We start from the raw sequence: 25,054 nt of genomic DNA, 5'->3' as shown, positions 1-25,054 counted from the left end.
CCCACTGGGTGAGGGATCCCCTGCTCCCACTGGATGTTCCCCACCACTGCTCAGCTAGCTGGGGGGGTGGGGGATGGCAAAAAGGAGGGCAGCATCAGCAGCATCCTGGTGCACTACTCTCCGTGTGCCCAGAAGTAACATCAGTACGTCTCTGGGGGATAATGGGGACGATCTGGAGTTTGGTCAAAACTCTACAGTTAAACCACAGACCTTGCCCAAATGCTAGAGTGCACCCAGCATTGTGCTGACACCACTTCCAGTGCATGCAGGAAGTGACATCAGCACATCACCAGCAGCACCTCTGCATCACAAGGGCCCCCACCATTTAGGAAGGTGGGACATGGCAAGGCTATAAATAAGCAAGAGATTTCTTTTATACAACTTTAAGTAGGGTTGCCAGGTCTCTCTTTGCCACTGGAGGGAAGTTTTTGGGGCGGAGTCTGAGGGGGCAGGGTTTGGGGAGGGACTTCAATGCCATAACGTCCTATTGCCAAAGTGGCCATTTTCTCCAGGTGAACTGATCTCTATTGGCTGGAGATCAGTTGTAATAGCAGGAGATCTCCCGCTAGTACCTGGAGGTTGGTAACCCTAACTTTAAGTCTTGTATCATGAAAGGATGACTTAGTAAATAAGTGAACTTCAAAGATTACTAGCTTAAGCCAAAATAAAAATTACAGGGGAGAATTGAAAAAAGCTACCATAATAGGTTAAGAAAAACAGTAGGGGAAAGCCTCACTTCACCTTACTCTGAGGACAGGGAGCCATCATTACAATGCCAAAGTCCCTGGAATGGTCAGGGGAAAGAGGGAGCTCTGAAACAGTTTCCAAAAAACAGACTAGCTCCCCAGTTCTGGCCTGAGCAAACAAGCTAATTACGGGAAGAGAAGATCTGCAGATGGAAGGCAAGACATATTACACTGCAGAAAAATCATGAGAAGATGCCAAATACATCAAGTAGAAGGCAGTCTTATTAACAAGATGGAGATTTTGGAAACCAACTTGTTAATAAAACTTTTTTTTACATCTAATGGATTATCTTTTCGTCACTTTTATGGTTAAAAGAGAAAACAATTTCAGAATGTTGTTACCCCCTCTCAGATCTCAAATTGGGGGAACTGAGTGAGATCAAGAGATGAGCCTACTCTTGTAAACTGTTCTCCACGCCCCCTTTTGCCTAGCTTTCACAAAATGCAAATTAACCTAGAAAAATATGACTATATCTGAAGGAAACTGTAACAAGACATGGCTGCCAAAACAGGTCCAGCTCTGTATTCTATGAAGTTACATTGATATGACAGAGAAAACATTCGTATTTATTTGTCCCCTCCATCTAAATCGATGCACTATGGTTGGGATCCAAAGTTCCACATTCAGAGCAGCTATACCCCGCACAAGCCATGGGGTGTCAACAAGCCATTCATTAAATTTGAGGCATCTGTACTAATGCCCTTCAATGTAGTACAAGGAACTGTGACGGGAGCAATAAACTGAGAGGAGTTCTGGGACAAGCACCAAAAGAGCTCCAAGTAGGGTTGTCAGGTCCCTCTTCGCTACCGGCAGGAGGTTTGGGGGGCAGACCTGAGGAGGGCGGGGTTTGGGGAGGGCAGGGTCTTCAATACCATAGAGTCCAATTGCCAAAGCGGCCATTTTCTCCAGGGGAACTGATCTCTATCAGCTGGAGATCAGTTATAATAGCAGATCTCCAGCTAGTACCCGGAGGTTGGCAACGCTAGCTCCAAGGTGTGTATACAGTTGGGTTCTTTGGATCCAGACCTGCCTACACACACACACACATATACACACACATTTCACTTTCTGCCATTTATTGATGAGAGTATAAAAGGAAATAACACATTGATTAATATGTGTGGTTCACCAATCAATGCATAAGCTGCAGTTCTGATGCCATAATAGTTATGAGAACTGCACTTGCTTAATGGGAGCGCCTTACTGCCTAATTGAAAGAGAGATTTCATTTTACTCTTTTTTTGTTATTTGTGCACATACCTGAGATGCTAATCCAAAGGACAGGAAAGAAACATTAGCATTAGCTCTTGGGGGAGACTAATTTGTTTCTAAGTCATGTTTGTATATGAAATAGTAAATCCAATCATGCACTTATATCTCACTCTGGAAACTGAATGTGTTCTCTTTTTAAAAGATAAGTTCGTAAAATAAAAAAATGATCATCAGACTACTTTTCAACTGCAGGATACAGACTGTCTACGTTGCAATCTGAGTTATCAATAATTTTCAGAAATGTCTGACATTTGCCACTGGTTTCCGGGAAATTCATTCCTAAATGCTGTAGGATGCTGTGAGAAACTTCCAAAACCCAAAAGCCTCACTATAAGAAACATGCCCACAAAGCAGGTTCTGAATGTGTAAATGAGGACACACAAGCTGGCACCTTCTCCCATCAGCTCATGCGCCTTCCCGCTCCCCACACGCCTTTTCCCCAATGCTACTGAGCAGCGCACAGCTGGGAGCGCACTGCGGCTGTCTACCACTCACACCCAATCCCAACTATGCTGCCAAGCGTATGCAGCTGGGAGTATGCATGGGGAAGTCTTCACAAGTGACCAGTTAGGGAAGGGTGCCCAGGTAGGCAGCCAGGACTGGGTACAAGGGTCAGCAGCAGTGGGCCCTACCAGAAGCCCTGGGACCCGGCAGCTGCCCTGCCTCAGGGTATGCTGACGCCGGCCCTGATCTATTCTACCACTTCAACATTTTACCACCTCATTCTCTTGCATGTGTTGTCCAGGTTCAGAGCATGGAGAATAACAATAACATCTTCAATGGAAAAAACACTGAAGACTTTTTAATCACAACTCATGTCATCACTGTGTGTGTGTGTGTGTGCATGCCATCAAGTCACAGCTGACTTATGGCGATCCCTAGGATTGCCAGGTTCCTCTTCACAACCGGCAAAAGGTTTTGGGGGTGGAGGGTGGGGTTTCGAGAGGGGAGGGACTTCAATGCCATAGAGTCCAATTGCCAAAGCAGCCATTTTCTCCAGGTGACCTGATCTCTTCCTTATTTTATTGAGAGAGAAATGCAACAAATAGAGGAAGTACAGGTATGCAGAAGAACAGAAGCAGAGCCCTGTTGGATCAGACCTACAATCCATCGTCTTGTTTCCCACAAATAGGGTTGCCAACCTCCAGGTAATAGCTGGCGATCTCCTGCTATTACAACGGATCTCCAGCCGATAGAGATCAGTTCACCTGGAGAAAATGGTTGTTTTGGCAATTAGAGTCCAATTAGAGAAAATGGCGGTTTTGGCATTCAAGTCCCTCCCTTCCCCAAACCCCACCCTCCTCAGGCTCTGCCCCAAAAACCTCCCGCCAGTGGCGAAGAGGGACCTGGCAACCCTACCCACAAAGGACAACCCAACACACCAGAAGGCCCACAAGAAAAGCATAGAGGCCCCTGTGTCCCCTTGTTAATACCCTCAAACAACTAGTATTAAGTGTTACCAGGCCTCTCTGAACATAGAAGGTTCCATTTAACAGCTATGGTGAACCTATGGACCTACTCACCATACTTTCATCTAAATCCATGTAAGCTACCTGCCACAGTCACATCCTATGGCAGTGAGTTACATAAGTTAATGATGTGCTGTGTAATTTACTCCTTCCCTTTGACTTGGGCCGCGCTTCAGTGGGGAAAGAGGACGGAGAGGCAAAGCTTAAAGCGGTTCAAAAGATCAGTCGGTTGCTTCTGCTGGTCTGTTTAAAATCTTGCATGCTTACAGCAACAGAGTTTGTTCCAATTAAAGATCTCAATATCCCCTCCTGCTTTGATTTCTTAAGGGACTGACTTGGCAGCTACACTCAGCAATCCCCCTGCCCCGGAGAAAAACCTCTTCCCTTCAGTTAGACAGTGGTTACTTTTTCCCTTTCCTTCCTAGCAAGGATGTTTTGGTGGGCGAGTCGGAAGACAAATACATTAAAGACTTGGGCTTGTTGTAGCTGGGAAATCCTCCTCCTCCTCCATCTCCCAGATATAAACACTTCGTTATTTTCGCCCACCTTGCTACAGACAGCTTTCCCTATGCAACGTCTGGATCTCAGCATGCTTTGTGTAATGTTGGAATAGCCACCTGCTGGCAGATCAATTATATGAAACATTCTGCCCTAGAACAAGAAGAGTTGGGCATTAAATAATAATATTTGCAAAGCTCACGCCGTGAAGAAAAATCAGGTCAGCATTTTGTAGCTTGTGTTGACTTTTTTAAATGCTTACGGAGAAAGCTCAAAAGTGCCGTTGCCGTGCCTATAATATGCTTTGCTTTAAAATGTATCTTTGTTTCTGTAATTACTCTCCAACAATTGCAAGTATGTTTGCAGATCTGGAACAGCCTTTCAACAAATAAAATAAACGGGCCTGTGTCCTCACTGCTATACATACGTTGTTATACCAACTGAAATATTTCATCATCTCAGACAGTAGAACTCTAAAATGATCCACATATTTACATTGGATCCTGTGGAACCGTTCCACTTTCAGAAGTGTTTTCCCTGGGGTAAGGAGCTTTCCCCCAGTGTGAGAGACTTACCTCCTGCATTGGGGGAAGGCACTGCCATTAGAGGAAATGCACCAAAATACTGGCTTCAAAATTCTTGCACTCTAAGGGAAAATTGATTGGTTTCTATTAAGACTATGAAGTAATGAAAGCGATTTTAGCTGAATGACAACTTGCTTTTTCACCGAGAATCTATGAAATAATTGGTTACATTAAAATACAGTTGTGTGTGTGTTGTGCCATCAAGTCGCTTCCGACTCATGGCGACCCTATGAATCAAAGTCCTCCAAAATGTCCTATCTTTAACAGCCTTGCTCAGGTCTTGCCAATTGAGGGCTGTGGCTTCCTTTATTAGTGAGTCAATCCATCTCTTGTTGGGTGTTCCTCTTTTCCTGCTGCCCTCAACTTTTCCTAGCACGACTGTCTTTTCCAGTGACTCTTGCCTTCTCATAATGTGACCAAAAGACGATAGCCTCAGTTTAAGTCATTTCAGCTTCTAGGGTCAGTTCAGGCTTGATTTGATCTAGAACCCACTGATTTGTTGTTGTTGTTGGTTTTGGCAATCCACGGTATCCATAACATTCTCCTCCAGCACCATATACACCAAATACAGTTGCATGTTAACAAATCCTCAAAATGGTGTTCCAATGCAGCTCTCATACATTAAAGATACGGTTATGAGGACTTTGTAATTTCTTTGTATACCAAAATTCCTCACGAGGATGCAAGCACTGTGTTCTAGAAAATATCACAGCAGAGATAAATCTATGCCCCCCACACACTTTATTAGAGGTAGAAGATTATTGTCTTGTTAAAGAATCATTTTTAAGTTTAGGAAATAACTCTATTTATGGATTAAGAGCTCTTTTGCCACAAATGACAAACCTAGGTATACCTTTTTATGTCTTGGGTTGAAGACAGTATCATATTAACAATGCAGTGATACAAAGAGTTGCACTGTTCTAAACACATTGAACTGATTTTAATGTTTAGAGGAATATCTCAAATTGATAATTTTATTTTTTTAAACAGCTTAATATGATCCTTTGCTATCTGCAATACTCACTATGTGCTTAATAAAAGATGTAAGTTAGTGCTCGTAGGGAAAGTTAGCAGGTCTCTTCAGGTATGAATAATGGGATATAAAAGTAAGGTGAAGAACAGAATACAGGAAGAAAGCCCCCATTACTAAATTGTTTCTCAAAATATAAACACTTGGAAAATTATTTTAAATTTTTGTAATAGAAGAAGTACATTTCCTTAGAATTTTAATGGGTTTGGATCTGTTACATGTTCAATGTGAATCCTACTGGATATACTCATTAGAAACAGTGACACCTAAAGGTTTCTAAATGAAAAACTGTTTACTCAGTGTGTGTGTTTTATTTTGGATTTTGTTTTATACCACATCCATGAAATTTTTTATATGAGATTTCAAGTTTGATCAAGCTGATTTGACTTGAGAAAATGAATGTTTTAACAAGATCAGATCTTTTGGAGGAGATGGGGTTTTTCTCACTGGCGGTGGAAAACGTCATCAAGTCACAGCTGACTTGACCACATAGGGTTTTCAAGGCAAGAGACGTTCGGAGGTGGTTTGCCATTGCCTGCCTGCCTGCTTCCGAATGGACTAAGAGAGTTCTGAGAGAACTGTGACTGGCCCAAGGTCACCCATCAGGCTTCATGTGGAGGAGTGGGGAATCGAACCCTGTTATCCAGATTAGAGTCCGCCACTCTTAACCACTACACCACGCTGGCTCTCTTTCTTACTACATAGTAGTAGTTATTTTGCTCAATTATGTGTCAGACATTACATCTTCAGGTGAGGGGAACCCCGATCAGACGTGAATTCTGACGTGAATTCTACGCCAGTGTGGTGTAGTGGTTAAGAGCGGTGGTTTGGAACGGTGGACTCTGATCTGGAGAACCGGGTTTGATTCCCCACTCCTCCGCATGAGCAGCGGAGGCTAATCTGGTGAACTGGATTTGTTTCCCCACTCCTACACACAAAGCCAGCTGGGTGACCTTGGGCTAGTCACAGCTCCCTCAGCCCCACCTACCTCACAGGGTGTCTGTTGTGGAGAGGGTGAGGGAAGGTGATTGTAGGCCGGTTTGGTTCTGCCTTAAGTGGTAGAGAAAGTTGGTATATAAAAACCAACTCTTCTTCTTCTCCACAGATACTTCCCCACATCTGCTGTCTAACTGCCATAGGTACTCAATTAAGATTAGGATGGCATTATGGGGAGAGGGACTTCAGCTCCCCCCCCCCATGCTGTTTTCCTTACCTGAAACGAGCCCCAGGGGGGTTCTTTGCCTTGGATGGGGGAGCATGTCCAATATTAAGTTTGCACAGCTTTAGACCATATGTAAGAGAAAAAAGGACACTTATATTTTTATTAACGTTATTTATAGTCCGCCTTTCTCAATGGGACTCAATGCTGATGACACAGAGTGAGTCAATACAATCAAATAGGATGGGTCACTCAATAAACAAGGAGCTAGGATTTGGGTTGCTGTTTTCCCTGATGAGGGTGACTCAAGGAGGAAGGAGCAGATTTGGTGAGTTTGAAAGAGTTGGGTTAGGTGGCATTAGAGTTAGACAATATCATTGTTCAATCTCTCCAATGTCATTTCAGTTGAGATTCAACTTTTGAAGTCGAAGTCTGAAATCCAAGCTCTGCTTTTAGAAGTGGGAGTTAAAGTTCAACCTTACCTATCTGATTTTGAAGTTTGTAATTCCGTTTTTCTGTGTTATCTTACAAATGGTGAAGGTTTTTTTTTTTGTATCTAGCAAGAGCTCTCTCTTTAAAAATGGATTGGATTTTATCCATATTTTTGTACATTGCTTTGCGTTTACACGGACAAGCACCAACCTTTTTGTACTACGTCAGTGGGTGGGTTCCAGCATCAGCATACCCTTAGGTAGGGCTTCCGGCGGAGCCCGCTGTTGCGGACCCCGCACCTCCCCTGCTGTCCACCCACCCTTCCCTCACCCGCTGGCTTGCAAGTAGGATTGCCAGGTCCCTCTTTGCCACTGGCAGGAGGTTTTGGGGGGTCACAGCCTGAGGAGGGTGGGGTTTGGGGAAGGGAGGGACATGAATGCCATAGAGTCCAATGGCCAAAGCAGCCATTTTCTCCAGGGGAACTGATCTCTATCGGCTGGCGATCAGCTGTAATAGCAGAAGATCTCCAGCTAGTACCTGGAGGTTGGCAACCCTACTTGCAAGCACGCTGCCACCCATGCTCCCAGCTGTACAGACTGTGCAGCACCGTCAGGAAATGGGCATGTGGGTGGTGCAGGCAGCTGTACAGACTGTGCAGCACCATCAGGAAATGGGCATGAGGGTGGTGCAGGCATATGAGTACAGGTGGGGAGAGCTTGTGAGGGGGTGGGGAAAGTTTACACAGGCATCTGGGTCAGCAGGTGGGAAGGGAGCCATTAGAAGGGGGCCTGGTGTTAGGCAGAGGAGAGGAGGAGACCCTGAATACTCTGTGTTCGGGGGGGGGAAATCTGCAGCTGGCCCACAATGATCCATAATGATCAAGGACTTCTCCTGCTTTCTCCTCCCCCAGCAGTCCCTTATGACCTTGGGAAAGATGATTCCCAGTGTCACAGGATCCACATGCAGTAATAGCCATGTGGGTCACTGGGCTGGAGTGAGGGAAGACAAGGGACAAAGCTGCCTCCACATCCCTTTTCCATCGGTGCAGGAATGCTGACGGAAGAGGCAAGAAAGAAGATCCCCCTCCCGCTTCCTTTTCCTGGCTACAGCCCACTGACCCACATGGCTATTTCTTGTGGGGCCCTGACACTGGGAATCAACATTCCTGGCATCAGAAGGGGGAGGAGAAAGTGGGGAAAGACTGACAAGCACCTTCTGCTGATGGCTTATTGGATCTAACCCAGGGTATTTTAACTGTCCCCTCTCCACATAACACGACCACAAGAACCAAATATCAGTAATTTTTAAAAAAATGTGGATCGTCACAACTAACCAGATTACATCATCACTGTTGTAATGATTTGCATGAGCACCATTTAATTTAGTAAGTGGATGTCTTTTGTAAGAGGAAAAATCTCTTGAGCATTAGCTATCTCTTCTGAAACAGGAGCTCTGCTGTTCTGTAATGCAAGAGTTGCAGGATTTTGAAAAACGACTCTGTCCGACTATACAAATGACTGCTGTTCTTCAAGATTTTGTTAAAAAGCAGACCTTGCTTCTGCATTCATGGATTTCTACTCTTTTATACGCAGAAGCAAGAAGGTGCCGATTTCCATTTCTCCCTAATACCAAAGGGCCAGGAGAAGGGACAGTTCAGGCATTTTGTTGCCTCAAGCAAGGCAACATTCACTGCCTCCTGCCATGTCACTTCTGGCTGGGTCCAGGAGGCAATGTGCACATGCTCCTGCAGCACTAGGGTTGCCAAGTCCCTCTTTGCCACCGGTGGGAGGTTTTTTTGGGCGGAGCCTGAGGAGGGTGGGGTTTGGGGAGGGGAGGGACTTCAATGCCATGGAGTCCAATTGCCAAAGCGGCAAATCGCACTGGGGAGTAGGGTGGTCTGGATATAACCTGGGCCAGGATATTCCAATTCCTTTCATTTTTGGCCCTGGAACCCCGCACAATCATTCTGAAGCTAGCAGCCAATGTCGAGAACCCTAGCCTTGTTTTCTGATGAGTGTTGCCTCCTACAAAAGGACAGATGGATGGCCACGCCAATTATTTCACTACTACAGATTTACAGTAAGAGCAAGCAGCAACAGTCATGGGGGGCCCAGGTGGAAACTTTGTCTGGGGCCCATGGTGGCTCTTGGCAGCCCTGACCCCAAGCAGTTGCTTTACGGGCTTGGCTAGGCAACCTGGCAATGAACAGGGAAGGGAAGCATACTACCCTATCAAGTACCACTTATGGCACTGAAAGGAAGTACAAAGGGAGAGAACCACCCACAGGTGCATGCACACAGTCAGAGAAGATTTCTGGCCAGTCCTAGCTACAGTAGGGTTGCCAGCCTCCAGGTACTAGCTGGAGATCTCCTGCTATTACAACTGACCTCCAGCCGATAGAGTTCACCTGGAGAAAATGGCTGCTTTGGCAATTGGACTCTATGGCATTGAAGTCCCTCCCCTTTCCAAACCCCGCCCTCCTCAGGCTCCGCCCCAGAAATCTCCCACCGGTGGCGAAGAGGGACCTGGCAACCCTAAGCTACAGCCATCCCTCTACTTTTTCAAACCACAAACGTTTGTTAACTACACACTAGCCCCACCCCCGAGGAAAACGGACATTTAGTATTCATACCTCCTATCTGCAAAGATTAGTTACAGTTGTGCATGAAAATTTAAAAAAAATGAAACTCTGCATGCATTCTGCCTCGCCTCTTGCTATTACAGCTCACTTGATATGCATGATCACACTATGTTCTGACCATCCCCCGCCCCCCAGTAAAGGAATGTGGCATACAGGATGTTTGACATAAGAACCAGAGAATGGGCTAGATTCGAAGATCAAAAAGAATGAGAGTTCTGTTTTTATCAGTTCCGCAAAGCTCTTTTATTGCTTCCAGTGTTCCAAAATAACAGTGAATCAGCCTAGAAAATTATTTTCCATTTTTCCTTTTCTCAGTAAGCATACTGAATCCATCTACATGTTCAATTCCAATACCACCATATTTTCACAAGATGATTCTGAACGGAGTTAGCAATCCACTGAAATGAATCGGCTTAGGTGTGCCAACTCTGCATATGAGTGAGTGAGATGTAAATACTACTCTCATTGCAACCTACTTTTACTTTATTTTGCAGTGCAAATACAAACTGTATGTGTCAATCCATCAAATATACTGTCCAAAACTAAACTATGCACCAGTCTACCTGATTTATTTTATCTGTTACATGATGTTTGCATTTATTGATTAAGCAATTCAATAGTTTGGAGCTCTCAGAGAACCAAACAGCTGTCAGTGTATCCTGAATAGGTAACGTCACAAGCCACAGAAGGATTCTGATTGGTTCTCTGGTTGAAAACCCAGAATGCCTGAATCCAAGTCCATGCTGCAAGCATCTGCAGAACTATGATTTTGATGACACATATACACAAAAATATATGAGTGGATTGTAGATTCCAATACGTATTCATCATTCTCACCCATTTGGACTTGCTAGTCTGTACCAGGCCAATTTCTAGTGAAAAAAGGTATTATAGTCGTTGTCATGTTCCGCTCACGACTTTATCAAAGCATGTGATCGGGGCAACCGAAAGAGTCACATCGCCCCTGGCATCGCCTTCATAGGTTTCCAACTAGATACTTTAATTAGGAGCTGGAAGACAGAGAGGTGGTTGGGGATGACATGAATGCCAGTGACAGATGACCCATGCTAAATCTGAGCAGACACAAGACCCTTCTGCCATTTGCAGGCCTTTGGGGTCGCAGAGAAGAATGATTTCTTTCCTGTCATCATTCTGCCAGCCAAGCTGTGTCCAAAAGAGGTCTTCTGGGTAGTTTGTGGGCTCTTATGCCCAAGGATGATCCACCAGAAGGGGAAACACACTCCGCCTTCTGTCAGAGTTTTGCATGAGATTTTGGTGATTAATATAAGAGTTCAACCAGAAAACAATTCAGAAGCTTCAGCTGGTGAAAAAGGCTACAGATTGTTTCCCAATGGATGAAGAAGGCATGAGCATACGCAACGAGCTCCAAGAAATGCACTAGCTTTCTGTTTGCTGCAAGCCCAGTTCTTTCCTTTATCTCTTAGAAGCTCCTTTATCCATTGAACTTGAGCAGCGTAATTTTAAATGTAATGTTTGAGGGATATAAGGACTGAAATAAATCTTGCCACTGACAATGTAGCTTTGGGATCCCTGTCACTTAATAAAAAAGGCATTTTATCGGACAAAGAGGCATTAGATTTATATATTAAAAGGGGAACGATATAACATGATCTAAGTTCCTCATAAAAGCGGCATTCCAAAAGGGCATGAGCTAGTGTATCAATAGAGCCAGAAGGACAAGGACAGGTCCTTTCTGGATATGGTATATTCAAAATTCTGCCCTGCATAACCATAGAGGGGTTAGCATTCAGTCTAGCTAAACAGAAGGCTCTAGAAAAATGAGGGGTTGTCAAATAATAAGTGGGCAAACCGTGCAAGCCCAGTTCTGGGTATGAAATCCTCAATGCTTAGGGACCATGTCTGTCTACTTTTAATAGACTAGGCTACCCTCTTTAATTATTTTATTTTATTTATTTAAAATGTTTATTAGCCACCTTTCTTCCCTACGGAGCTCAAGGTGGCTTACAATATAGATAAAATACTTACAATAAAATACATTTTTTTAAAAAACCAATCGCTATTCAAGATTGCTAGTACACTTAATCAAATGAGGTAAATAAACCATCTTCAACTGCCTCCTATGGATCGAAAGTGAGGGGGCCAGGTGGACCTCCCTGGGGGAGTTGTTCCATAATTATGGGGCTGCCAGTGATAAGGCCCTCTCTTGTGCACCTGTGAGCTCTTGACCCATCGAACCAGAAATCACCACAGAGACAATCAGATTCCAAGCAGATGGCTTTACTGGTCAAATAGGCAATACAGTGCATTGAAGGCAAGATGACAGCTATGGTTTGTCTTGCCCGTTATTTGGAAATATAAGGCAGAGAAACGGCGGGAGATTACAAAGCATAAACAGAGCATTATTTCCCAGGAGTAGCGTTCCCAGGCTTTGGTATGTGCAGCCGTCCTTGAAGTCTGGACGGTTCAGCAGAGAAACGAAAGGAAACATCTAAACCGAGATAACAGCCTGACAGCACCCACCAAACAAGCTTCTCTGATAAATGGGATAATCAGGAGGGCCTTTTCCTGTGATCTCAGGCAGGAACATAATGGAGAAGACAGACCTCAGAACTACATGCAGTTATAATATCTACTGGTCCATGCCTGCTCTTTAAAAGGTTCATCAAGATGGAAACACTATGGGTCATGTTTTGCCCCACTAGTCAGAATCAAAATTAACATTCTACATGGACTTCCATAGTTGTTTCCCCTGCAAACACTGGGCTTTTCTGGATTCTCATTTTCTTTGCTTGTAAGTTTCTGTTTCTTCTGGGTTGGGGGGGGGGGAGGTTTGTTCTGCATGTGTTTTGTTCCCTCTAGTGGTCAATTTGATATTACACCAGTTTATGTCCGGCATATCTCACTGCAAATTTCAACTGCAGGTTTCTATGCCAGACATAAACCACTGCAATATAAAATCAACCACTAGAGGGACCAAAACATGTGTGGAACAGAAACACACACACACCGGGAAGGAAGAGGAACATATAATTGAGGGAAATGAAAATGTGGAAAAGCCCTCTGTATTTAAAATATTTCTCTCTCACCCATCTCCCAAAAAATGGTCTCAAGGCAGTTTTCAGTCATAAACACAAAAACAATAATAAGATTACAAAAACACAACAACCTCAAAGAAATAACCTGCCCAATAACATCAAGCAAGGGAAAACCTCCGCTGAAAGCCCTCAAAAACAACACAGACGTCTCTTCCTAAACCCAACTCTGGCAGCCCATTCCAAAAGATCAGCACAACAAAAAAAGGTGCGAGCTCTGGGAGGGGAAAAAGGTACAGTCCTGAGTGAAAGAATGGTGAGGAGAAGCTGAGCTGACAAGCACAACCAGTGCACGGGTCCCTATGTCCTTCAAATATGAAGGTCCCAGATTTTGAAGGGTTTTTTAAGGTAAGAACCAGCACCTTAAACTGAGTTCAGGAAAAAAGGCAGCCAATGTTTTTGTTTTAGAAGAAATGTGGCATCTTCCTGATGACTAGCCCTTGACAACAGGCGGGCTGACTCATTTTGTACCAAATGCATTTCCAAATTGTCTTTAAGGGCAGATTTATATAAAGCATGGTAACCCAACTGCAAGATTACACAGACATGGATCAACGTGACCAGATGGGCTGAGTTTAACGGGGGGAAAGTTGATGAACCAGATATAATTGCTAGAAGGTGCTTCTAGCAGACGTGCCATCCTGTTTCTGAAATAACAGAAGTAGCAACATGACAACAGACTAACATGGTTACTCCTCGGGAATTTTGTTTGTCATTACGAAAAGCACCTAATGTAGTTTTATGACATGGAAATCCATCAACTCGCCCAGATACAGAATATTCCTATTCATTTAGGTAACAACTTCATGCATCTAATAAAGTGGGGTCTAAACAAACTAATAAGAGCCCCGTGGCGCAGAGTGGTAAGCTGCAGTACTGCAGTCAAAAGCTCTGCTCACGACCTGAGTTCGATCCCGATGGAAGTTGGGTTCAGGTAGCCGGCTCGAGGTCGATTCAGCCTTCCATCTTTCCGAGGTCGGTAAAATGAGTACCCAGCTTGCTGTGGGTAAAGTGTAGATGACTGGGGAAGGCAACAGCAAACAACCCCATAAACAAAGTCTGCCTAGTAAACGTCGGTATGTGACATCACCCCACGGGTCAGGAATGACCCGGTGCTTGCACAGCACCTTTTAAACGAACAAAAGCTCATGCTATATGCAGGGGGTGTTTTAGCCTTCGAGGTCTTACAAGTTTCTCTGTTGTTTTTGCTGCAGACAGACAGAACACAGCAACCCCTCTGGAATTAATCAGAGTGCATGATTCCACTCCATTTCTTTCTTTTTTTTCATACCAACATGAGCACGCAGGGCAGAAACTAGCCTCTTGATTCCTCCCTGACATTTGCTGCTACTGTTGCCATCTGCTCCACAGTGCCGAGACTGACTGTTCTGAGGATATTTCTGAGGAAGAACTCCTTTTCTTGTACGCCCTCATCTTTTCACACCAGTTGGTTCCTCCTGAATAGTTTCCTGTAGGAATATGCTCACTAGCATCCAGAGCACATGACCCCAGATATACCCAGTGGCTGACAACTTTCTGCAGCGCTTAGTCACAAGTCCAATAGTCTGATCCTTCCTTCCTTTTGCATATAGATGTCAAGTTCTCACAGGTTTTCCTAAACCTACTACCACAATCCCATTTGTATTATAAAGTGCAGGAAGACAGAAATGTGATTGTATGTCCCATATTTAAAGAAAAATGGTATCAAATCAGAGCAGTGGACAACAGTGACTTGTCTTGAAAAAGGAAAGCACTGGCAGAGTGTCTTTTGGAAACATTTGAGGGCCCCTTAAAACCCCTAATTCGTTCAAAAAATATTCACCCTAACCATTCAGTTCGGCCTGCAGTGTATTTGCGTCTGCCTTTGGTAACTTGGCCATCTTTCAGGTAACTTGGCCATCTTTGTACTAATTTGCACAGACAGTTTCCTTACACATAAATAGCTGTAGCTCACTTGCAGCCACGTGCATGCCCACGATCTCTGGGGAAACATTTGTGTCAACTGGGTACTCAGTCAGCATTCGCTGACAGCTGATACCCACTGGGGCTGGCTGGGCAGAGGTCAGGGTAGCCAATAGTAGCAGAGCCAACAGTAGTTAGAGCCAACTAATGCTGGTTTTGTCCTTATCCACCTCCCTGGCAGCAATACTAGAAAACATATAAGCACTGACAGATCCCTGTACAGCTACCAACCGAATACAACATCTCCTTTTGCCACGGTATTTACAACAGGAGGAATGCCCAATACAGGGAAGAAAACCTGCCACATGCACCCCACCCCTCCCCGAAAAACCACCACTGAACAAACGAAACAGTACAGGAAGGTTTATGAGACAAAGAAGGCTATGAACACTGCAGGCCTCAGTTCGATCCAGAACTCACCAAAACTCTCAAAAACTCATTTTTCATGTTGCTAAGTAACACAAAGCAAGAAGAACTTAGAAGTCCCTCACCACTGGATAATGACCTATAGAGAGGTTGCCAGGTCCCTCTTCCCCACCGGCGGGAGGTTTCAGGGGCGGAGCCTGAGGAAGGCGGGGTTTGGGGAGGAGAGGGACTTCAATGCCATAGAGTCCAATTGCCAAAGCGGCCATTTTCTCCAGGGGAACTGATCTCTATCAGCTGGAGATCAGTTGTAATAGCAGAAGATCTAGTACCTGGAGGTTAGCAACCCTACCTATAGACGACCAGCCCAAACCTGATTGAGGGTTGCCTGTTTCCAAAAAGAGACTTTCACAAGCTGCAGATATTCACTTTTGTGCTGCAATATTTTCAAAAGTTCTGGATACAAAATGATTGATAGCATGTGCAGAGTACTTTTAATTTTCCAGTACCAGTGTAACCCTAGACATGTTCAATCAGAAGCGAGCCTTTCTACATTCAACACAATTTACTCTCAAGCAAGAGTGTACAGGACTGCAGACTGAAGCAGGTTTTGTTTTGTTGGGACAAGGAAGTTTAGATGGGGGGGAGTCCAGCTTTTCTGTTCGATAACTGGTTTACTGAAGGAATTACCTTTCATCACCTTTCCCAGCAAGGGAAAAGGCTGAAGAACAATATCTACCCCTGCCCCAATACTAAGTGCAAAAATGTGATTGTCATACCTTTGAATCTCCTGCCCTGTCTTTCTCCTCTTACTAACAGGAAATGGATGTCTGAGTTTGAAAGGGTGTGGCTAAATTCCCTGAGTAAAACATCCGGTTAATTGTATGGACCTGGGTCTGAATAGAGGAGAAAATGTCTCTTAAAGAGACATTACTAGTTAATTTGGACCATGGAAGACATCGAAGTTCTCTGTCTGACAGATGTTGAATACTTTTCTGATTCCTGTATGAAATAAAATCATGCCATGTTTCGTAGAAATCTGATATTCTAGCTTTACCTTTGACTACTCTAAGTTGATGTGTCAATTTTTCTGTCATAGCTATTTGCCACAGTTCGGAATACCAAGAATATAATGTTTAAAAGCTCTGCAGTTTTCCAACATTTCTATTACCCTATGGACAGCCACCAACATCAACACTATTAATCTGTGACACTACAGGCCATGACCACCATATATGGATGTATTCACCTTGCTTGTTGCAATTCATCCAGTGTTTTGTATTATTCTTGCAAGACGCACCAGAGTAATATACCATCTAAACCCTTCCTCAGATTATGGAAAAGGAGTCAAGTACAAATATATAAAGAATTATTATTTTTTAAATCCCCAGCACCATTAGTGAATTCCTCTTATCCGTAATTGTAAGATAAATTGAAAAATGTATTAAATACTAAACCGTGTGTCAATAATCTGATTCAACTTTATGGTTTTTGTTGTTGTTATATTGTTTCTATGTATTTTTAAAGGGGTTTTTGTTATTGTTGTTTGTTTGGGTAGTGTTTTCTGTTTGAAAAATTAATTTAATGTTTTTTTTTAAAGTTCTCTATCTGAGTCAGTCATTCGGCCTACTTTTTCTTCCCTAATTTCATCTCTGAAAGAAGGAAGAAGGATCTCTTGGGCTCAAAGGGAGCCATAAGGATAGCTACCTGGTTGTGAACTAGTGGACTAGTAAGGATGGGCCTGGTTTAAAGGGGAAGAAAAACCCTCTGCCAGGGAGAACTTCTTCACCTGTAGAGCTGAGCTAAAGACAAGCCAGAGATTGATGGTCTACATAGCTGACAGCCTGCTACCCTTTGCACTGTCTGCTGAAGACCGTAAGGAGGCCAGCAGATGTGGGCTGGAGGCAACTATTCGTAAATGCTAAATACTATTACTAAAGGTAGCTTCCAAAGTCAACATTTCAAAGCAAGGCAGTAGAACAGGGAGTAGGGTTGCCACCCTCCAGGTGGTGGCTAGAGATCTCCTGGGATTACAACTGATCTCAAGATGACAGAGATTAGTTCCCTGCAGAAAATGGCTGCTTTGGAGGGTGGACTCTATGGCATTATACCCTATTGAAGTCCCTCCCCTCCCCCCAAACCTTGCCCTCCTCAGTCTCCACTGCCAAAAATCTCCATGTATTTCACAACCCGGAGCTGGCAACCCTAACACATGAAGCTGCCTTATACTGAATCAGACCCTTGGTCCATCAAAGTCAGAATTGTCTACTCAGACTGGCAGCAGCTCTCCAGGGTCTCAGGCAGAGGTCTTTCACATCACCAACTTGCCTAGTCCCTGACTGGAGAGGCCGGGGATTGAACCTGGGACCTTCTGCATGCCACGCAGAGGCTCTACCTCTGAGCCACAGCCCCTCCCCAGGGAGGCTAGCAAGTGAACTGTTGCCTCACTGCCAGTCTGGCCACAACTGAGGCTATATGTCACAGTGCAGATAGAGGCCTGCTCCTAGCCTTACCACACTTGTCCTCAGGTTATAAAAAGTCACAGCATGGGTAGCCAATTGTACAGTGTCTTTACAGTGTTTCTCCTTAAATCCAGTAACTTTGAGGGGAAAAGGCACCACTCTCTTTTGGGAGATGGAATTCCTGTGTTAATAGACTAGAAGAAGCCAGATTCTGCATCTCCAATACTAGACTAATCCAAACCATCACGTGTGGAAGGAAAGGATATTGCAGGAAGAATCTAGCCTAAATCTAAACATTGTCTCAACAATAAGAATTCACTGAATTAGGAAGCCTTTGCATCTCAGAATACCCTAGGGTTGCCAGGTCCCTCTTCGCCACCAGTTTTTGGGGCGGAGCCTGAGGAGGGCGGGGTTTGAGGAGGGGAGGGACTTCAATGCCATAGAGTCCAATTGCCAAAGCGACCATTTTCTCCAGGTGAACTGATCTCTATCGGCTGGTGATCAGTTGTAATAGCAGAAGATCTCCAGCTAGTACCTGGAGGTTGGTAACCCTAGAATACCCTGACCACCCATGGGCGGAGATTGACAATGGGTCACCAAATACCTACAGGAGGCATTGAATGACTGGAGAATGAAAATAATAAAAAGCTTGGAAATGTTAGAGTCGTCAGATGGAATGGGGCAAACTGTGGAACTCCAAATACATAAATCCAGACACCCAGACAATGAGTGGGAGGGGAATACTGATTCTGAGAGGGAGAGGAAGCTCAAGAAGAGAGAATTCACATGCTTCCTGGGTCTGTTTGATACTTTTTGAAAATTCTGTGCACATCTCTTTTACTGCTCTGTTTCCACTTGGAAGCATTTTTCCATTCCTGATTCGTCCATTTCTTACTTTGTCATTAATTGCTTGGCTGTTGACAAAACCAGCCTGGGACTTTCTGGCTCAGCAGCAGCTTTTCCTTCAATTGCTATGTTTGTGGTATAACGACATTTAGTGTTTATCACATTCTTTTCCATGGTTTTCTTTTCCATGGCTTTCTTTTCTTCCTTTCCTGTAATTGTTTAGTCAGTTCCAATATGCCAGAAGTCTTAGAACTGATTCACATAAGTGAGCTAGAGTTTTATTTTCGCCACACGATTCTGTAACCAACAAAACAAACAGACAGCTCGGGTGTAGTAATGATCAACATGAAGACCCCCTTGCTTCTTTGCCCCGGTGGCATGAGAGCCATTACCATGTAGGTCTTTCCACACCACTAAGGTAATGTAACAAAAGCTCAGGCCATATGGCAGGAATGCTCATGGGGCTCCTCTGCCTCCTAGGAGAACCCTTGTTGTAGGAAAAGTGCCCCTGACATGGAGAAAGCACATTGCAGCTTCCATGCCGTAGACCAGGGGTGTCAAACATAAGGCCCGCAGGCCGGATCCGGCCCTGTGAGAGTTCTTATCCAGCCCGCAAGTCAGCCGAGGAAGCCACCCCCTCCACTCTCAATCTGGGCTGGCGAGGCATGGCTCGGCTTTACTCTGCTCTGGTTAGACCTCACCTAGAGTACTGTGTTCAGTTTTGGGCACCGCAATTTAAGAAAGATGTAGACAAGCTGGAACATGTCCAGAGGAGGGCAACAAAGATGGTGAGGGTCTGGAGACCAAATCATATGAGGAAAGGTGGAAGGAGCTGGGTATGTTTAGCCTGAAGAGGAGAAGACTGAGAGGGGATATGATAACCATCTTCAAGTACTTGAAAGGCTGTCACATAGAGGAGGGTGCCGAGTTGTTTTCTGTTGCCCCAGAAGGTCGGACCAGAACCATTGGGTTGAAATTAAATCAAAAGAGTTTCCCTCTAGACATTAGGAAGGATTTTCTAACAGTTAGAGCGGTTCCTCAGTGGAACAAGCTTCCTCGGGAGGTGGTAAGCTCTCCTTCCCTGGAGGTTTTTAAGAAGAGGTTAGATGGCCATCTGTCAGCAATGCTGATTTTATAACCTTAAGCACATGATGAGAGGGAACGGATCTTGGTCATCTTCTGGGCATGTAGTGGGGGTCACTGGGGATGTGGGGAGAGAGTAGTTGTAAATTTCCTGCATTGTGCAGGGGGTTGGACTAGATGACCCTGGTGGTCCCTTCCAACTCTATGATTCTATGATTCTAAGTGACATTTATGTCATATCCGGCCCTTGTAACAAATGAGTTTGACACCCCAGTTAGACCTTAGAAGATGGCATCATCACAGAGGGCTTCTTTCATTCCACTGTAAGGCAGGAAGTAGAGGTGGCTTTGAATTTCTCATCTATGTTGTTTCAACATAAAAATTGCCATTTTGATTTTTTTGCTTCTCCCCTTGCATGTTGAACCTGTGATTCTTCATTTTCACAGGATTTTCAGTTTCCTCACCACCAAATGAATGCCTTTTTCAATATCATGTGTACATCAATAAATTACGGTTTATTTTAATATCTTTATCTTAAAACGATATTAGAGCTTACAGAAATATATAGTAATATCTACAATAAATAATATTCCAAATTGTATTGTAAATACCCACTTGCTTAGGTAGGTCACATTGTGTTATTATGTTCAGTATAAACTAATTTGGATAATAATTGAGTTTGTGTATTAAGAAGAGAAGAAACGAACACATGAAGAGAACAAAAAAAGATTGGAGAAGAAACATTGAAAATATCACATACTATTTTTAATAGGTAGTTTTTATTGTATTAGTGAGTCTACTATAGTATATTTTGGGTGCCATGGAAGAGAAAGAAAAGAATGCATTGTACATTATTTCTCAAATTTTCCCCTCCCCCTTTCTTTCTCTTTCCTATCTGTAATATTTTTAAAAAATTAATTAGGGTTGCCAGCTCTGGGTTGGGAAATACCTGGAGATTTTGGGGGTGAAGCCTGAGGAAGGCAAGGTTTGGGGAAGAGAGAGAGACTTCAATGGGGTATCAGGCCATAGAATCCACCTTCCAAAGCAGCCATTTTCTCCAGGTGAACTGATTTCTGTCATTTGGAGATCAGTTGTAATAGCAGGAGAGCTCCAGCCACCACCTGGAGGTTGGCAATCCTGTGGGGAGGTAGCAACATGAGGCCATGGGAGGGAGAGGAGGCAGCAGCCAAGCACCTCCTCATTGTGTCTGAATCCAGCTCTTGTCAAACACTCTACCCACTCCACCTACCAATGTGTGTTGCTGAGAGAGGCCGAGGCTCAGTGGTAGAGCATCTGCTTGGTATGCAGAAGGTCCCAGGTTCAATCACCAGCATCTCCAGTTAAAGGGACTAGGCAAGTAGGTGATGTGAAAGACTTCTGCCTGAGACCCTGGAGAGCCGCTGCCAGTTTGAGTAGACAATACTGACTTTGATGGACCAAAGGTCTGCTTCAGTAGAAGGCAGCTTCATGTGTCCATATGAGAGCCAGCATGGTGGTTAGAAGGTCAGACTAGGATGTGGGAGACTCAAGTTCAAATCCCCACCCTGCCATGGAAGGTGTAGCCCAGTCATAGAGGCTAACCTATCACACAGGGTTGATGTGAGGATAACATGGAGGAGAGAAGACCAATGGGGTACTTGGGTGCCCATTGGGGAGAAAGGGAGAATACAGAGGAAGTAAGTAAATCAGATAACGGGCCCTGTGATTGTTTTAAATTGGTATTTGTATTGATTTTATCTGCTTTGTGTATCACTTTTTTTGCTGAAAGAGAGAATAAAACCTCAGTTTATCAAATAAAGGAGGATATTCCACGCAGCAAGCTGTTTACGACCATCGTTTGTCCAATTATTTTCACCATAAACCACCCTAGCTGTGTGGGGATTTGAACTCACATGTGCAGGGTACATTTGCAGACACTCACTTTCCTCACCATCTTTTCTGCATATTTCAGTAGCATTAAAGAACAGAAGCAATGCTCTGAAGAGCCTTTCAAGGCTGCCTTCGGGTGAAAGACTCAAACAAAGCAACAATAAAGACAGAACTGATAAGCACAGGTTGCCTTTCATGCGAATCACCCTCACTACTTGACAGGGACAGAACATGCACCTGTGGAGATCTCTTGTGTAGGGAATAATGCATGTGCTGTGACATTGTGTGAGGCCCATGAAATCAGAGAAGGGCTGCAGATGAAGCTGAAATCCTAGAATCACTGTAGTAAAGATCATGAATATGAAAAGTACAAAAATTAATAATGTTCTCCTCTCACCAAGGAAATAATCCCCACCTTAATCTCCTTTAATTAACTTGAAGCATTAATTTGCTTTGCATTTACAGGTCCCGTTCCCACAATAAAATAATTGTTATTATCGTGACAGCTGAAATCAGATGTTAACCCACTGCAAACAGATTAAGAGTTTAGGATTTTCTGTAGGCTGCATCTAAAAAAGAAAAGGATAATCTCTTAGGCAATGCCCAAGAGGTGTAATTCAATATTTTGCCAAATGCTAGCCTGATGAAACAATTCTTTTCTCCATTGGCAATATTTAAGTAATTCAAGTGAACAATACGCTGCTAAATGAGCTTTGCATCACTTTGCTTTTCAAAGATGTAGATTTTACCAGTAATTAAGCCACCAGCTAGGGCAAATTCAGAAACAAAAATCATTGAGGTTTGGTAGAGGATACAGAGCATACTTAATACTAATTTATTTTCTATCTCACACGGACACACACACACACACACACACAGTGTGTAACCTGATCAATGCTTATAGAATATAGAGTTGGAAGGGACCATTAGGGTCATCTAGTCCAACCCCCTACACAATGCAGAAAATTCACAACTACCTCCCCCCACCCACAGCCCCAGTGACCCATACGCCACGCCCATAAGATGGCCAAGATGCCCTCCCTCTCATGATCTGCTTAAGGTCATAGAATCAGCATTGCTAACAGATGGCCATCTAACCTCTTCTTAAAAACCTCCAGGGAAGGAGTGCTTACCACCTCCCGAGGAAGCCTGTTCCACTGAGGAACAGCTCTAACTGTTAGAAAATCCTTCCTAATGTCTAGAGGGAAACTCTTTTGACTTAATTTCAACCCAATGGTTCTGGTCCGACCTTCTGGGGCAACAGAAAACAACTCAGCGCCATGATTTATTGCTACTATTGTGATCTTACTCATTTTCTTTGCTTTTTGGCATGCATACGCATAGAGGTATTGCATTTTGAGAGACGTTAATAAGTGGAAGATCTGATCCTGGACTTAAAGTGTCACCGGTATTGGAAGGGGTTGCCCTCCCCCTGAAGGAATAGGCTCATAGTCTGGGGTTCCTCTTGGACCCAGGCCTACTGCTGGATAAACTGGTGGCAGCTGCAGTCTTTCCTGGGCAGAAAAGATCTGGCCATTTGTGGTGCATGCCCAGGTTACATCTAGATTAGATTACTGCAATGCACTCTACATGGGGCTGCCCTTGAAAAGTATTTGGAAACTTCAATTGGTGCAGAATGCTGCAGCCAGGATGTTGACTGGAGCGGGTCACAGGCTCATATCACTCTAATCTTGGCCACTGACACTGGTTTCCAATTATGGTTGCCAGCTCTGAGTTGGGAAACACATGGAGATTTGGGGGTGGAGCCTGGGGAGGGCAGAGTTTGGGGAGAGGAGGGACCTCAGCAGGGTGCAATGCCATGGAGCCCGCCCTCCCAAGCGGCCATTTTCTCCAGGGGAAATGATCTTGGATGTCTGGAGGTCAACTGTAATAGCGGGAGATCTCCAGGTACCACCTGGAGGTTGGCAACCCAGCCCATCTCCGAGCCCAATTTAAGGTGCTGGTATTGACCTTTGAAGCCCTATATGGCTTGGAACCAGCATACCTGAAGGACCACCTACTCCTTTGTGAACCTACTCGACCCCTACAGTCACCTTCCAAGGCCCTGCTTCAGGTGCCCCTTGGGTGACAACCCAAGAGAGGGCCTTCGTGATTGTTGCACGAAAACTCTGGCACTTTCTCCCCAAAGGGGCTCTTTTTCTGACCCCTTTTGTTGCCATATTCCGCCAGTGGGTGAAGACTTTTTTCTTTCATCTGTTGTTGCCTCAGTGACCTCTCCTTTCCGCTCTTTGTTTTAATTGTTGTTTTTATGTATGTGTATTTTATTGTACTGTAGTTGTATTTTAGCTTGGCTTTCAGTGTTTTAATGATATGTTTCTGTTTGATTTTTAATGATTCTTAAGATTTTTGATATGCATATTTTCAATCTGTTAGCCGCCTTGTTGTCCCCAATCGGGGTAGAAGGGCAAGGTATAAATTTTGTAAATAATCAATCAATTAAAACCTCTTATAGGATTCAGTATAGACAAACAACTGCTCATGAATTCAGCTCCTTAAATGACTCATTTTTATCTAGAGATTATCACAAAATAAAATATAGAAAAACCTGCATGAGAGAGAGTACACAAGAGAAAGATTGTTAACTCACCAACATTCTGACTAAATTCAGATATGAAATGACACATGACTTTCACAAGTATTTCTATTTTGATCAAAACGACAATACCAGTGGAAACATATAAAACAAGCAAGGAAAGTCTGCTTATTCCTTTACAATCATGCAGCAAAAAATAATAAACCGGTTACTTACACTTTTGCTCCTCGCATATAAGCTATTCATGTTCTTGTTCATGATGCTGAGGTTGATGGTTTTATACTGGTTTTAAATGTAGGTGTTACTGCTCCTGCCCATTCAAATGCCTGCTGACCAATGGAAACAAAATACTCTGCTGTTATTTCACACAACTGAATACGGCCCTGAGCTAGTTTGACAATCAAGACAGTTTGCAGATTCATAATCCACAGAGCTTTAAATTAAGTAGCAAGGGATGGCTGCAATCCCTAAGACACTTTCCTGGGAGAAAGTACATGTGCATGTGGATATATGGGAGGAGGCAGTCTTAGAGATATGTGGATCCTACCCCATGAAAGGCTTTAAAGGTCATAACCAGCCCCTTGAATTGGGCTCAGAAACAAATTAGCTGCCAACGTAGCTGTTTTAAGCTGTTTGATGGGCAAGATATATTCCCATCAGCTAACCTCCCAAACAATATTTGGGCTGCTGCATTCTAAACCAGCTGCAGTTTATGGGTCATCTTCTAGGGTTGCCAGCTCTGGGTTTGGAAATACCTGGAGATTTTGGGGGTGCAGCCTGAGGAAGGCAAGATTGGGGGAGAGAACGGACCTCAGCGGGGTATAATGCCATACAGCCCATCCTTCAAACCAGCCATGTTTTCCATGGGAACTGATCTTGTTCATCTGGAGATCAATTGGGATAGCGGGAGATCTCTAGGTGCTATCTGGAGGTTTGCAACCCTACAGTCTTCAAGGGTAGCCCAATGCAGAGCACATTACAGTAGTATAACCACAATGCTACAAAAGCA

General features: G+C 44.0%; 1 protein-coding gene across 1 annotated transcript in view; it reads right to left on the bottom strand.

Moving 5' to 3' along the window:
- Positions 1 to 24,343, bottom strand: part of PDE4D (phosphodiesterase 4D) — a 687,791-nt gene extending 663,448 nt beyond the window's left edge. The window contains exon 1 of the mRNA XM_056847943.1: positions 24,262 to 24,343. Coding sequence (XP_056703921.1) covers positions 24,262 to 24,303 — 42 coding nt within the window. The 5' untranslated portion in view covers positions 24,304 to 24,343. The remainder of the gene's footprint in view (positions 1 to 24,261) is intronic.
- Positions 24,344 to 25,054: the final 711 nt, after the last annotated feature.

The sequence above is a fragment of the Euleptes europaea genome, chromosome 4, assembly GCF_029931775.1.
Source record: "Euleptes europaea isolate rEulEur1 chromosome 4, rEulEur1.hap1, whole genome shotgun sequence".
In the NCBI taxonomy this organism is placed as follows: domain Eukaryota; kingdom Metazoa; phylum Chordata; class Lepidosauria; order Squamata; family Sphaerodactylidae; genus Euleptes; species Euleptes europaea.
This window is presented reverse-complemented; position numbering and strand designations above follow the sequence as displayed.